Below are 16,890 nucleotides of genomic sequence, written 5' to 3'. Positions count from 1 at the left end.
GGATCTGTGTGAACTCCATAGATCCCTTTAGGTGTATTTTCCATTTCTCCATAATGATTCCACATTCCAATAAAGGAATATTGGTTAAATTTATACAAATTTTCATTGTTATTTATGACTTCAGATGGGAGGATAATTACCTGCCTGCACATATTGGTGAGAAAAACTACAGAGCAATTTCCATCCTACTTGATCTTTAACTCTTCCTAATAGGAAGAGGGAGAGAAGGAATAATAATATGCTTACCTAATTTTCATTTCTTTTTTAACCCACCTCTAAATTTTCTAAACCACTTCATCTCTGACTTATAGCAGCTTTAGACATGGAGAAACCAATTACCTATTTTGGAATTAACTCCTTATTTACAGGAGGAAGCCGGGAGAAATTGAGGATGTGCAGACTTTTTTTTTCACAAATATGGTTAAAATCCACATTCTTTCCAAAATACTTCTTCCTTCAATGATTCCATCAATGGCCTTTATGGAGGCAGTGACTAACCCATCAGTGTTGGAGGTTTGATCCATATCTCTGTGTGTTCTTGGTGTTACTGGTCCTGTAAATTGATCATAAATTGTCAAGTCCTCCTGGCAGCCACTTCCATTTCTTCGTGTATCCTGCCAGCCTTTAGACCAAGAAAGCCAGACCCATCACACTTCTTGTGATCCAAAGACAAGCAAAGAGGAATTATCTTGTCTCAAATTATTCAGATTTTGCATTAACACAACTGTAATTTTTGGGTCTTCCTGTGGTTTTCTGGGGCATTTTCACCTAACGCGTTTCCCCTACCTAAACATCAGAAATACTTCTCACATCCTCTCTGCTGTTTATTACCATTTCCAGTAATCCCAGTGAGGCTGGATCACATTTAATTTGCAGTGTTATTTTTTTTTCCACTCTCTGAATACATTGTGGGCACTCAGAGAGGTTCAATAGGGAAGAGGAGACAGCGTTTGTTAAACTCTGACATTGTGTTCCTGTTCAGGAGCATGAAGTGCAGCACATGAACATCCCCCCTCGCAGGGGATGGGCTGGATATTGATAATGGATTTATTTCCTTTGTTTCCTCCAATAGACCATAAGGTCCCACGAGCTCTAATAAGGAATTGTTTGACTCACCACTGGAACAATTTCCAGGACAGATTATGGAATTTGCACGCTGGAAGAAATTAAGTTATTTAATTCAGTCATGTCTCATCCTCCGAAGGTTTGAAGGAGTAAACAAGGAACAAATTCCTCTCAGGAGTGTCCCCACTGGCGTCACTCTGCTTACATCAGGAATGAATTTGGCCCAAGATCTGTTCTAAGTTATCTTCTACATTTTCCACTGAGATAATTCTATTTATAAAAACCAGAAAAGCAGAAAATGGGCAGCAGGAGTTGGAATATGAAGGGGCAGCTTGATTTTACAACTTTGGCTCTGGAGAACATTTAGATTTCAGTGTCACCATTTATTGCAGTTTGTTTGGTTTTGTTTTCCAGCTGTAAAAAAAGAGCAGAAAATCTTCTGACACCCAGATCTACCCTGAAAAAAAAACAGTAATAATTTGTAAATTCCTTTTGAGGGATCTTAATAGATGTGTACCACAATTTAATATAATTTCTGAAATTATCAATTATACAGACTTGAGGTCGGTTGCTCTTTTCACTTGTTTATTGCCTGCCTGTTTTCTTTGGTCTGTTTGTCCTTTTAGAAACAAGTCAAAATTCCTGACAAATGTTATTGAGTGGGCAATTATTAATCTCAGGCTTTGCCTGAATAATTCCCATTGAAAATCCTGTGTTGGAATTTTTTAAGGCTCATCCTCAGATACAGTTTCAAGGTTAGTGCCTGATTTTAGTCCCACTCCAGTGCTGTTGTGAGATTAGTTAGAAATGAACAAATCAAAAGAAGATGTTACCATTTTTTTTCTTTTGAGACAGAAAAGATTTGAAGCTGTGAATTTATTATTGTGAATCCTCAAGGCTCAAGAGACCTGCTGTTAAATTTTCTCCTCATCTTCTTCTATGCAATTAAATCCTGTCTCCATTTTCAAAGGAATTCAGACTCCAAAATACCAAAAAGACAGTCTGAAAAAATGTCCACTTGCTCTGTCTCCATGGCAACTGTTTATCCCAGAGATCTTTCCAGATGTCTTCTTCACAGGCCCATAAATATCATAATGGGCCAAATATTACTCTGAGGGTAGCAAAAGTGACAGTGAACTGTTCAGCTCTCCAGCTTGGGAAGATTTTTTACCTTTTTAGCCGTAGCTGAAAGCCAGGTTCACTGTGAGGCCCATTAATACTTGTGGGAGAAATATATTAAATACATAGAATATTTTATATGTATGTATTTATCTCTATCCAGCTACTTCAACACCACAACCAGTTGCAGGTTTAGGTGATATTAATGAAACTATTCACAAAGACAGGCCCCAGCTGATACTGCTCCACCCTGCTGTCCTGAGTCAATCCCTTTTTATGGCCAGGTTGTGGCTAGCCCTTGGGATAGGATGTGACCAAGGGAGGTGAGGCTCTGTGCAAGAGCAACACATCTTTATGGTTATTAATCCATCTTCTCAAACTCTGTCTTAAGTCTGCAGCTTTCAGCCAGGGTTTTTTATGATGCCCTTCCCAGAAATTACTCTGAGCCCGTGTAAAGATTAAAACTTGTGGCAGTGTGATGCATGAGAAGCCTGCTAGGCACGGATGGAGCAGCTCCCTTTCCCCATCTGTCTCAGCCTGGAGAATTAATGAAAGACAGAGTTGATAAAGTGCAGGATGTCATCTCCTTCCCCACAGAAAGGAGGGAAGTGAGTCAGAACTGGTGCTGGGGGAGAATGATGATGTTTTGGCTGCCCCAAAAATAAAGGAAGCGAGGGGGACCAGGTGGTGCCAGGCAAAGCTGCCTCCAGCAGCTCCCCATGGCCTCCCACATCCCAAGTCCTGAGCAGTGCTGGATTATCTGCAGCTGATGAGCTTGGCACTGCCTTGGCTGCTGGCAGCTTGGAAGTGTCATCCTGTCCTCCAGCAGTGATGGAATAAAACATCCCCCAATTTTTTCAGAAATTTTTTTAGTAATTCACAGAGTCTCCCTGCCTCCAGAACAGCGAAGTGGTGCCTTTCTCACAGAGGAGCAGCCAATCCTTTTCATTATATTTAAAAAAAACAACAGCCCTGCTCAATTTCCCAGCTTATTGGCTTTTTACTCTCCTGCCTAATTAGACAAAGAAATGTTCCCAAGATTTTGCCAAATTGAAGTTTCCCTTTAAAACTCTTCAAAGCTCACCTAAGGCCAACTGGCTGGCAGCACTTAAAAGGTTCTGGAGATTTTCTTGGATGAGGTTTTGTTGGCAGGTATCAATGCAAGAGCAGCAATAAGTGTGAGCTTAGAAATAAATATCCTGTGGCTGCAAAGAACTGAACAGCTTTAAAAGCAGAAAAAGAATTTACACTTCTCTGATTATAAATAACAGCTCCTGTAATTTAAAAGTTGATCTTTTCCATGTATAAAATCTATAAGGGAAGAAAAGTTATAAAATGCAGCATACTTCATTAGTATCATAAATTTTGCAAAATATTATATATGATATATAATTTTTTAATATATTTATATAATATATATTATAATACTTATGTAAACTATTCAATATGTAATTATATAAAATATTTACATCATATAATTACGATAACAATATACAACAAATGTGTATCTATAATAAAAATATATGCTAAATTTATCATGAAGTCATGTTATTTTAATTGTAAAATATTTGTTTTATAAAAATAATGTCCTATAAAATCCATCATTCCAATCAAAAAACTCAGTGTTTTGGGTGCTTTCCCTTTGAGGTTTTAATGCAATCTATTACTAAGTATGTTAGAAGTGGAATATCTCAAATAACTTTTTCTAATTTTGTCTTTGATTAATTAAGCTGATATTTTTAAGAGCTGTCTGACAACAGTGCTGCACTTAGATCTCTGAAAATGTCATAAAGAAAACAACTCACTTCAGTGATAATGCTGGTCCAGTAGAAAGTCCTCTGATAGTTTATAAGTCTCCTTACATAAAGAATGGATTCTAAATAATCCTAATATAGTCCTGAGTAACTTTATACTGGGGCAGCAGCTGCCTAAGGAAAGGTGATGGAAAATTTTGGGGTGGGTCATGTGCTGATGAGTTGCATCCCAGTTTATTGTTCTTCATGTACCACTCTGGCAGAGAAACTTGGACTGTACATGTGGAATTCCTCCGATTCCTGCTGGTTTAAACCTAAAATTAGGGTTTCTCTCATTGCCTTTTCTAATCAGGGGAAGAAAATACGCATCTCCAGGTGATAATTTATCGTAGAACACGTTGCCCAGAGAAGCTGTGGCTGCCCCTGGATCCCTGGAAGCGTCCAAGGCCAGGCTGGATGGGGCTTGGAGCAACCTGGGCTAGTGGAAGGTGTCCCTGCCCGTGGCAGGGGGTTGGAATGAGGTGATCTTGAAGGTCTGTTCCAACCCAAACCAATCAGTGGTTCTGTGATAATTAGGAACCTTCTAGCAGTGCCCTCCACAGTTGTCTGTTTTATTTTGTGCACTGTAAAAGAAATGCAGAGCTTCCCTTAGAATTACACATAAAATCTTTATACTGGTGAGGTGAATGAACACCAGGTTAGACAGCACAAGGTGCATCTCTGGGCAGCAACAGCAATTCTTGGATAGAAAAACTTCTTCTTGGTGTAATAACTGGGCCAAATGACCAGATGAAAGAACAAATAGACTTTGTTCTCATAATTCCAAAATTTGTCAGGAACTGGTAGAGGAAAAAAAGGCTTTCTCTCTTTTATAACTTACTCTGAAATTTCAGTTGATGTTACATTTCTACTCTGTTATGGTCTGGACTTTCAAAAGGAACTAAAGAATCACAGAACTGCAGAATGGTTTGGGTTGGAAGGGACCTTAAAGCTCAGTTTGTTCCAACCCCCTGCCATGGGCAGGGACACCTTCCACTATCCCAGGTTGCTCCAAGCCCCATCCAGCCTGGCCTTGGACACTGCCAGGGATCCAGGGGCAGCCACAGCTGCTCTGGGCACCCTGTGCCAGTGCCCCACGATGAAGAATTTCTAGCACCTTATCTACCCCCTCCCTCTGGCAGTGGGAAGCAATTCCCTCTGTCCTGTCACCTCATACTTTTTCCTAAGTCCCTCTCCAGCTCTCCTGGAGCCCCTTTAGGCCTTGGAAGGGGCTCTGAAGTCTCCCTGGAGCCTTCTCTTCTCCAGCTGGACACCCTCAGCTCTCCCAGCCTGGCTCCAGAGCAGAGGGGCTCCAGCCCTCGAAGCGTCTCTGTGGCCTCCTCTGGATTCATTCCAACAGCTCCACATCCTTCCTGTGCTGGAGGTGGGATCTCACCAGAGCAGAGCAGAGCAGAGCAGAGCAGAGCAGAGCTGCAGAATCCCCTTCCTTGTCCTGCTGCCCACCCTGATTTTGGAGCACAGTTGGCTCTCTGGGCTGGGACTGCACAGTTCTGGGTCTGGCAGAGTTCCAGGGTTGGTGCCCAACTCCGAACACCTCCAGAAACACCATTTCTGTGACAGGAACATCTCCGAGACACCTGCACTTTGAAATGTCAATTACTTTTGAAAATCATATCCCCATACTCAGGCCACGCTCGAGCCCTTATTTATTTTGGTATTTACCTAGATTTATAAAGGAACAGAGAACTCCTATCTCATATTCCCCTCTCTCTGAAAGGCTTTATATGTAGTGTGCCCTTTAGAAGTTATTGTGCACCACATAATTCACTTTAATGTGCTGCTTTGTTACATTACGTTTCCTTTGATATTACTCTCCTGAAGGCAATACGACCTTGAAGGTGATATTTTAAACCAATAAATGAGGAGAGGAACTGAAAATCAAATGCAATGCTGTAGGCCAGAAGGATGGATTTTCATCTCAGGCCTTTATTTCCCTACATGAAAAATACAGAAGTCTAACATTTATGTAATTACATTTTTTCTTGATTTGCCAAGGGAACCAATTTTATGCAAATTCTTGTCTGTTCCCTCCTGTCTGTGTATGAATCCATAAATTCCATTGCCCATCGCTCTTTTGCTCCTCAGTTTAGTCCCCCATGTATGAAAATGGCATGCTGGATACAAGAAAAACATCAAAATAATAATTTTCATAGAGAAGGAGACAGGGAAGAGTTACACACTTTTGTTTAGAGGAGGGAATGAGTAAACAGAGAGTTACTACAGGGGTTTGCTATCCAAAAAAATATCCCTGCTTTGCACCTTCTCTTGCCAAAAAGTTGTCAGGGATGAGAGGAAGTATTTTGCACTGGGGCAGGATAAGGACATTGGAGGATGTTGTGGAAACTGGAAAGAGGATTTTAATATAGAGAGTGTGAGTAGAGAGGAGATTGTGATACAGGCACCATAAACAGAACATAAATCTACAAAAACCATAAGAAAATAGGACACAAATCTACCAAAAAGAGTGGTTTCTACACAGTCCTGGTGACACAGTGGCTCTGTGTTGGTGGAAGATATCAGGCTCTGTCCTCAGCTGATTTAAAATAAGGTCCATTCCTTCAACTCTGTGAACTTCACCTGTGGGGCTGCCTAAAATTTGGATTTATATCTACCCACTAGCAAACTGTGACTCTCGAGACAGCCCTAGACAGAGGAGAAAAGGAATGTAAGTGACTGATGCCTAAATGTCTTTAGCTTTTTTATAGATTTCTAACTTTGTAGATTTTTAATGTCTATCTGTAGAATTTCTAGCACTTTCTTGCACTTTAGAACAGTAGTTACCCTTTCTTACACATTATGTCCCCTTCTTGAAATTCTGTTTAGTCTTAGGGACACTTTCCACCAGACCAGTTGCTCCAAGCTCCCACTCTTCCATGGATGGGGCATCCACCACTTCTGTGGGCAACCTGTTCTCAGATAAATTATCACCTGCAGATGCTTATTTTTCTTCCTCTGATTAGAAAAAAACAACGAGAGAAAGCCTAATTTTAGGTTTTCCTTTCAAGAAAAGAATTTCTAACAGGGACACCCTGTTTTGCAGCAGCACGTGGGAGACATAAGATAGAGGGTTAAGAACCTCTTGGAGGGACTCCAGTGGGGCAGGGTGGGTTACCAGGAGAACCAGTCTCCTGAAGTGGCCACCCAAAACCAGAGACTGGACAGGAATAAGGGAATAAAGGTAGGTATTTATTTGAAGGGCCTTCAAAGGTACCCCTGGGCAGGCCAAAGGCTGCACACGAGATAGACCCCGAGTCACGAGTTCTTCACACTTTTATAGGTTGGGTTCGTTTGCATGTCAGGGTTAATTCTCCAATTAAAGCTTCAGTTAATGATGTAATTCCCCTCAGCTTGCCCCCCTTAGAGGCTCTTTGGTTTACACCTTTTGGGCCTAGGATGGTCTGGGTGTCCTTGCAGAGCAGGCCCAGAGAGGCTTTGTTGTGTCTGCCCAGCACAGAGAGCAGAGGTTACCAGGCTACAAGGAACTTCAGAGTTCCACACCAGGCAGTGCAGGATCTGAAAAATAGAAAAGTTAAAACCTAAGGCATCAATGGGATGCAATTTCTAGATATCTTAATTAATTAAACTTAGAAAAATTGTGAAAATCCAATGCCAGGCATGCTCACAGGGGTATTTTGTGCACCTGAAAGCTTTCATTAAAAGACTGCTCTTTATGTTATCAATCCCAGTATTGTTTGGAGGGTTTTTCTTCCGATTCCAGGCGACAGGACCATCAGCAATTTCAGAAGAGGTTTATCACTGCTCTCCTGCCAGCATGGCTTGCTTTGGGGATTTTTTTGATTTTTTTTTCTCTTAGTGCTTGTCCAGAAATTTCAGGCAAGCAGGAGCCTTTCAGCTGCCAGGAGTAGCAGGTTAGGGAGAGTGTGAAAGCAAGGATGGGAACAAGGCTTGTGAGGACCTCCATGGAGGCAGGACAACTAGAAAGGTATTAGTGCTGGGTATAATTTAAGAAATGCATCAGAAGATTCTGCAATGATAAATAATTGTAGTTTCCTTGTTAATAGATACGGCCTTTCTCTGAAAGAGCTGGTTTTTTTTAGTGTCTGCCAAGTCAGATCCATCCTCAGGTGTGTGAGGCACCTCCCTCAGCTTTAGCAGTGTGGAATTTAAACTTGGGTGTCATGGGTTTCACATGAAATTCATAGAAAATCCACAATATAAAATCCACAATCGCAAATCCACATATAAATTCATATCAATTTCACATAAACATTGTGCTTCAGCTGAAAGCTCTCTGTTTTTTGAAGAAAAGTACAAAGTGGATCCAGTTACAGGGAGCTCACAGTCTATACATTAATTTTATTTCCCTTCTACAAGTGGAAGTTTGAGGCAGAGATATGGGGACTGATCAGGAGGGCTTTTAATAGCAGCCACTGTGGCTTGCACTGTGTTCCTCAGGAACATGTTCCAGCCCTCAGCTGGACTCCTTTTCTCAGGATTGGGAAGTGTCTAAGGGACCTTGTGGAGCCACTGGTGATCCCTCTGCCCAGAGAACAGAGTTGGTTCATGGCTACCCCAAAAGACCACACAGACCCTTCAGGGAATACAAACTTGTAAAAAACGTTTCAAAGGCAGCTGTCTAAGGTAAGCTTTTTCATACCCTCCTTCTACTGAGTGTAGTCTGTGAGGAGATGCAAGTTCACTTTACAGAGTGATTTGCCACCGGTGCCACCTTAAAATGGGATTATTCCTATCTGGAAAGTCTTCCTCCCTGAGCTACAGAGGAATCTTTGCTTTGCTGAATAGGGCAGAAGGGTGAGGCTTGGACAACCAAAGTTGAGCTAATCTGGACTTAACCTCTAGTGGCATGATGAGTTTGTGTTTCCTCAGAACTCAGCAGCAAGGAATAAGGGCTCCCAAAGGATCATCCATCCCTCAAAGGAGAGGGGTGAGTAAGTGGAAGCATTTCTTTGCCCATCCTATGAGAAGGACAGAAGCACTTACCCAGGACCAGATGCCAAGTTTTGCACCACTTCTGTTACCTGGGATGAATCCCACAGTGTTCACCAAACAGGAATTCCAGCTGCAGGTTGCAGTGCAGACATGGGAAGGAAAGGCAGGATTTGTGCTTTCTGGAAACAGCTTTGGGTTGTGCCAGGGAAGGTCTAGATTGGATATTGGGGGAAATTTCTTCGCTGGAAGGGTGGTCAAGCACTGGAACAGGCTGCCCAAGGAAGTGCTGGAATCACCATGCCTGAAAGTGCTCAGAAAACACGTGGATGTGGCACTTGGGGACAGAGTTTAGTGGTGGACTTTGCAGTGCTGGTTTGATGTCCTGAGGGGGTTTTTCCAACCTTAATGACTCTGTAAATCTGTGATTGTTTTGTTTCCAAAACCATCCATCAGCAAGACCACTTCCTGCAATTTTTTTTCATTCTGTCCCATGTGAAATCTTATTCTTCAAAACTATTCCTTGTTAATACTGATTCCTAAGGAATGATGAAAATTTAGGAAAATTTGTCCCCTTGAAGCTGCACCTTGCATTGTCTGAGCCACCTCTTTCCAAGCCTGCCTGGGCATCCCTACGTCACTGGGCAGTGGGGACATTGGCCAGTGCCAGAGGAGACCCCGCTGGGCAGTTTCACACTCAAGTCACTTTGATTTCCGTGGGCAGATTTCACCCAGCAGGAATTCCTGGCTGTAGCATGGTTTACAAATGCAGGGAGATTGTGCACGCTGGCCTTTATTCCATTTAATTTTTTTTATTGTTGTTGTCATCCTTTTCTTTGCTCCAGGTTGTTTGTTTCGAATACACTTTTCCAAGTGGGATCAGGCAATGTTCTTATTGATGGGGAAATCTTTACAATCTCCATCTCTCCCCTTTTTTAAGGTAAATTACTTGACTTGCTGCTTCTCTCTCCCTCTCTCTCAATGTCAGCACATCAATGTTTTCTAACACAATGAACTTGTAATATCTTTTTAAATGGGGCTGGTTTTTATCTCAGCATGGTATTACCACAGAATCAGCCACCTGCTACAACTGAATTTCATCCACACTGCCATGGGATGTTTATGCTGTGGCTGTTTCTGTTCTGCAGCCTGAGGATTTCCTTGTATTTCTCTGCTTTGCAGTATCCCTTGCTGTCCCAATGTTTGAAAGACAACAAAGTTGAAAAAATCGTAAGGAATAAGGAAGTTTTTCCTATTCCTATTCAACCCAGTTAATTCAAGCACAGCCAACAGGTGTTTCTCCAAAGATCTCATTAACCACTGATTATCTCCAGCATCTCTTGTAAGCAAATGTCTCATTAACGTGGATGTTCACAAATAATTTACTTTTGTAGACGGTGCCATACTTCAGTGACCTATAAACCTGTTGCTGCACATCCTCAGATGAACGTGGAAAATGCAATTCCTACTGCGTGGACAGGCACAAGCTATCAGAGACAATAAAATCTAATAGCACTCAATGTGGTCTTGATTTCCATCTTCAGTACATAAACAGTATCATAAAATCATGGAATCACACAATATCCTGACCTGGAAGGGACCCACAAGGATCATCCAGTCCAACCCCTGGCCCTGCACAGGACACCCCAATATCTCCCCACCATGTGCCCGAGAGATTCCAAACCTTTCAAACCCCAGTTTTTGAGACTTTTAGAAATGTTCTAGTGAATTACAGCACTTATGGGATGAGATCCTCATCTGGCAAAGGAAACAATCTAGGGTGGGAGTGGGAAAAGAGAGGAGAAGGAGCAAACGTAAAGGATTCCTTTATTTTTAGCCAGCTCCTGTGAAGATTTGATTTTTGCAGTAATTTTGTATTTTGGTGGGTCTGGCGAGGCTGAGGGATTTTATGCAATAGGGTCAGGATTTTACGTGTTTATTAATTTATATTAAGTGATCTGATACAACGTCCTTTAGTTTGAAAGAATATTTCCCAACTGCTTGTGCTGTGCCATCACTGTGATGTGTGAAATGTTGTTATTACGACGTTGAACATCACAACAACGTTGTTCGAGGCTGACCTAATTCCTCAAACCCCAGCTCGCTCAGAACTGCTCTACTCACCACACGTGGTACTCTCAGCCTTGTATTTTTGTGAGAAAACGTAGGACTTGGAAAAAAGGCCCCAATTCCAGTCCTGAGAACATTCCTCCTCCACTGATGGGCATCTGCTGCTATCCCCAGAGCTGATGGAGCCCACACAGCTTTTACAAGTTCATCACCCACATCTCGTTATACTGGACTTGTGCCGGGAGGAAAGGAACACTTGGAGGTATTATCTGCTTTTCCTGAAGGTTTTATTTCCCTTGGCATGCAGTCAAAGAGAGAGAATTTTGACAGACAACCTCATAGAAAGTCGTGGAGCTGGAGGGTTTTTTTCAGCTGATAGGATTATTTGCTCAATCTCAACATCAAATGCAAATAAGCAGTGGAAATATTTAGGTTTAGTTCTTTCTTTTCCTGCTGAGGCAGGAGATGATTTCCATTCGAGATTCCTTCACTAAGTCTTTTTTTTTTTTTTTAACAGCAGGAAATTTGAGAGATTGCTCTGAGTTTTTGTGTACACTGGATAAGCCTTCTAGGTTTGTGGTGGTTTGCAGAATTACAGGAAGATTTATTCTTCTTGAAAGCCAGTTTTTCACATCTCTGGCACAGAGACCAGAAAGAAGCAGGAGCTGGGTTCTTTTACTGTGTTTACAATAAATTTACAATTAATTTTTCTTACATCCCAAGAGAAGACAACTCCCGCCCACAGTCCCATCACCTCCACTTTCTGCCTTCATGTAGCAGGAAACTGGGATTTTTTACCACTCAGACCCTTACTCCAAAGTGTGTTACCTGAAGCCTCATCTTTGAACTGTTATTAAAGGCCTGAATCCATCCTTATCTTATGCAAGAAATCGTTAGAGGCCAAAAAAATCCTCTTTTGGCATGGTGAGTTTATATTCTCTAGAGCAACGACTGCAGCAAAAACAATGAATGATGTTAGGACAGTTCTTTGGTAAGGAAGGACATTTTTTTAGAGAATAAGCAGGATGGAAGAGTTTGTCTCACACATCCACAGAAATGGCTGCAGGATGAAGCAGAAACTACTTTTCAGTTTCCATATTCTAAAATGAGCAAGTTTCCAGACTTTCACAAGGATTAACGCCAACAGAAATTCAAAGACTTCAATCAAAGATATGGTCCATAAATATTTCTTTTTTTTTAAATTAGCTCAGCATTTCTGAAAGATAACTAAATAGCAGCAGGTTTCATACTCAAGGGAAAATTTGTTTCTGGCATGTTGGGAGTGATTTAATTGGGACTAAGGAATGTCATCTTCTGTGGGAGCAGAGGCTGGCCATTACTGTGTGATGCTACTATGGATTTTATGCTATTCCTATGAATGAAAAATATTTATTTCCCAGGGAAATTGACACTTTATTATTCTAAACAAGAATATTTTTATTTCTAGAAGGAAGAACCAACCACAAAGCTCAATAACAGCGTGAGGAAAGGGATGGATTTCCACCACTCACATATTTTATCCCTCCTTCTCTTCCACAGGCTGCCCAGGAATGTGGGACAATATCACATGCTGGAAACCTGCAAGTGTGGGCGAAATTGTCTTTGTCAAGTGTCCTGCACTGTTCAGATTTATCATCTCTGAAGATGGTAAAGTATTTTCTCTTTGTTCTTTGCCTCTGCCTGGTAAAGCCTCGTGGCCAGCACGAGTGTAAAACCTCATTTAGATCCTCAGGATAAAGGGAGATCAAAAACTCTGCAGCTGGGCTCCAGTTATAAATAAATTGCAGAAAACCAGGATATTTGTGTGTAGATATGTGTGTGTGCACAGGGTGGGAGGGAAGGTGTGAAAAAAGCCTTCACAGACTACACAACATGAAAATATCACAGATTTTAACTCCTGAAGGAAATCTTCTGCCCTTGGGTCTGACTGAATTCAGTGAGGACCCAAATCTGTGTTTGGCTCTTGGATAACACCGTTGGGATCTATTTCAGCAAATAATTAAAACTTAGAGCAGCTTCTGCTTGTGCTGAGAGGAGAACATAGGCTTGAGATGACCAGTGTGAGGAGCTCCCATGCTGGGGGTCAAGGAAGGAGTTAAAGATTTCTGGAGGGAAGCAGATGTTCCATCACACTTTTTCTGTGGTCTGTAGAAATGAGACATAAACATCCTTCAGGCCCTGTGCCGCTAATTAGCACTGATTGGTCCATTTGCTCCCAGCACCCACCACGCCCTGCAGATCCCTTAATTAGCACTGTCCTTTGAGGGACCAGTTCATCACTGTCCCCCAGGATCCTTTTTCCCGAAGTTTATGTTACCAATTAATTATTCATTTACAGCCTTGAGTTCAAAATCTGCTTTTTCAGCATTGCCACACACAGAGCACCGTTTCTGGGAGAGAGTGTTTCATACTCAGCTCCAGGAACGCTGAAATCCTCACTTTTAATACATCCATTCCAACGTGTCCAGGCACAGGCATCACCTATGTCACCTACCCCATGTCCCACTTTATAAACAAGATAAACTCAATTTGACCTGGTCCATAAATAGAAATATTTGTCATTTATTTAAATTAAATTATTTTAAAAAAATAATTAGGTTTTTTTATTGTATTTCTTTATTACACTTATTTAAACCAACATTTTATTTAAATAAAATCAGAAATTTTATTGTATTTATTATATTGACTGCTTCTGTTTATTTCAATAAAGATGTTATTTATTTACATTAAATTATTTAAATAAAAATGATAAAAATGGTTGACCTTAAAAAAGTATTTCTTTAAATAAAAATAATAGAGCCTTTAGAGGAACAACTAAAAAAATATATATACATACATATATATATAAGCTTTTTATATTAAATTAAATATTATATTAAATAAATATTTATATATTTATTTATATATAAATAAATAAATAAAATTATATTAAATTAAATTAAAAAACCTTATGTTTTTATTTATTCATAGGCATATTTATTTTACCTATGTCAAATAAAAGGCTGAAACAACATTTTTAAATAATTTTCCCAGGATTTACAGACCTCCTCACACACTGTTCTTCCCACTTGGCCTGTGACAGAGTGACAGTGTGGCCCTAAGGGAGGAATATTCCATCCAGTGGAAACATATGTCCCGTTCCTTTATCCCCTCGTGGGATCCCCAATAAAAGTGGCAGCTGTTACCTCGTGTAGGGCTGGGTTTGAGGGGTTTTGGGGCATCTGTTCAGTAGGAACAAACCCAAGATTCATAATTCATTAGATAAACAAATAAGCATTTAATCTGGAGTAGCTGGAAATCTCGGCAGATGTGGCTGGGATTGCGCTGCTGACCCCAAGGTGGAATTATCAACATCCCAAAGCACTCTCCTGGGTGAATCAGCATCGGCTTGCCCATCATTGCTGCTAATTTTAATTAGCCAAGTGTATTTGTTTCAATGAGGGTTTAATGAAGAAAGTCACATTTTATGATGGTTCCCTAAATAAAGGGTTATTAGCGAGCTAGAATGTTTCTAAGGCATGGATAATCACATTATAGGGATTGTTATGGTGTCCTCTGGCTGCTGCTCTGTTTCTAGAATATGGAGCTAGGCTGGACATGAACACTAATATTTATTAATAATATTTATTAGTAAAATCAGTCCTAGTACAGCAACGTTTTTGTATGACCACAGATCATTTTTACAAACACAGCAATAACTTGAAATTATATTTTTTTAAATCTTGTGCTCTGAAGCAACTGTAGGTACAATGTAATCACAGGGAAATCATGGGATGTGCTGATCTTTAGGAGTGGATAGGAAATACCTTATTTGGCTTTGGATATTTAAATTTATATGTGGAAGTCTGAAGAGATCACATGGATTTCTCATTCAGTGGATAGAAATCAATGAGCACTTGTAGAGATGCTTTCTCTGACCCCTCTCAAATGCTTCTCTTGAGGTGAATGAAGTCACTGCAGAGGCTGCTCATTTCATGAATTTCTGAAAGGAATCTGACTGCCTTTACTTGGATGTCTGGTTTCCATATGGAGTAAAATGGGAAAAAAATAAAAGAGACTACAAAAGAAAAATTAACTAACGAAGCTGTCATCTGGAGTGATGCTTTTTTGGAAAAATTAGCTGTGTATTTGCTAAAAATACCAGCTGCTGCTGGTTTTTATCTGCTCTGCTTTAACCTTCACTGCAGTGGAACCAAGGAGTAACGTTCGAGCTGCTGTCAACATCATGCAGAAAGTCCAGAGTGAAATTCTGAGTGCTTGGCAACCCTGCCTTCTAAAATTCCATTTCACCTCTCTGATTGTCCAAAATCACCAGAATTTTCATTCCTTTCAGATGCAGACTGTGAACGAAAATGTAATTCTCAAAACCTCTCCCCTGGAGATTCCATTTCTCCAGTGGAAAAAGCTTATTAGTTCCTGAGTCTTTTCTCATCTTGTAAATTAGGGATTGCAGTGGCTTTCCTTCTAGATACTTCCCAAAAATTAACTTCTTTTCCTCTTCCACATGGATTTCTTTGATTGATATCCCTCAATCATTATTTCCACCAGGAGCTCTCACTTCCATGACCTCTCTGTTGTATGTTACAATTTCTCCAGTGCCTTTCCAGCACAGGCCCCAGAGACACCCACTCCACAACAGGATATATTTAAAGCATTCTAAGGCATCTTTGCAGAGGTAAAAAGAAGAAAACCGTGTCAAGCTGTGGTGTTACCTTTCAGTAGGACATAGCAAGACCTGGAGATGGCCCTAACACACTGATCTGCATTCCCAGCTGGAGAATTTTCTCTGTTTTGTTCTTTTTTCCCTTCTTATTTTTTTTTCCTGACAGAGGTGATACTGCCTGGCAATGGAAACCTAAAGAAGCAAAGTCTGTGCTTTTTTCTGCTTTGCACTGTGGAGCTGAAATATTCTGGAACCTGTAAACCCACCCAAATGGACCACGGAATGAAAGTCAATAACCAGATCAGAAATGAGCGTGTTTTTAGTTCTTTGATTTGCAGTAAAAAATAATACAAATTGTACTAGACAGTTTCTGGGCATTGGCATATGCTCCACATTTGGAAAACGCTTTCATTCACCAATCCAAATGATAAATATGAGCAGCTCTTACTGAATCTCCCAGCAATTTCATTTATCTGGTGCTCAGTTCAGGACACTCCCTGCTCCATTTACCACAAAACATGGTTCACTATGTACAACAGGGAAAATGCTCCTAATTTTTACCAAAGGCATAAAACTTATCCTACATTGATACCTGGATTAAGGGTTCCTAATTAAAATCCAATAGAATAAAGAATGTAATCGTGTATTAGAGAGTTTAAGAGGGAATTACATCCTATGCTCATATTTCTAAACCAGGCTCTTTGGCTTGTTGCTTCTCTTGGTTGAACACAATCAGTGCTCAGGCAACGAGCTCTGTTATCCCAAGAAATTGGAAATAGTTGGTCACTGATCCCATTTAAACCACAGGGAAACATTCAAGTACTTTGCTGTACTAATTAATTGATTAATTGATTTTGTAAGAACCTGAAGCCTCATAAGTGCTGCACTAGAGGTGCCACGGGTGGACAGCAGGATTTACGAACACAGGGTTAATTGGATTTGGGAAGCAGTCTGTGCCCGAGGTTAGATGTTATCCCTCATCAGTTAGAATAAGATGACAAGAGAAGAGTTAATGAGAGGGGAAGTGATGCTCCATCTTCATTTTGTGTCCTTCTGGAGAGACAGTCCTGGTAAAGCCTTTAAAATCCGACATGGGAAAATGGTACAAAACCCCCAAACTGGGAGAAAAGACAAGAAAAGTCCTTGACTTCCCAAAGTGAAAGCTGGTGACAATATTTGCAAGTTACAATTTCTATTAGTTTGGGTTTTGTATTGATAGTTTTTTTATTTAGACAGGAAGAAAAGGTGACT

General features: G+C 40.6%; 1 protein-coding gene across 5 annotated transcripts in view; it reads left to right on the top strand.

Annotated features, from left to right (window-relative positions):
- Window positions 1-16,890, top strand: part of LOC138106162 (pituitary adenylate cyclase-activating polypeptide type I receptor) — a 142,596-nt gene that overhangs the window by 77,002 nt on the left and 48,704 nt on the right. For all 5 annotated transcript variants that reach the window (XM_069006289.1, XM_069006291.1, XM_069006292.1 and 2 more), the window contains one exon: window positions 12,516-12,623. In XM_069006289.1, the coding sequence (XP_068862390.1) occupies window positions 12,516-12,623 (108 nt within the window). The remainder of the gene's footprint in view (window positions 1-12,515; window positions 12,624-16,890) is intronic.

The sequence above is a fragment of the Aphelocoma coerulescens genome, chromosome 2, assembly GCF_041296385.1.
Source record: "Aphelocoma coerulescens isolate FSJ_1873_10779 chromosome 2, UR_Acoe_1.0, whole genome shotgun sequence".
NCBI classification, from domain to species: Eukaryota; Metazoa; Chordata; class Aves; order Passeriformes; family Corvidae; genus Aphelocoma; species Aphelocoma coerulescens.
This window is presented reverse-complemented; position numbering and strand designations above follow the sequence as displayed.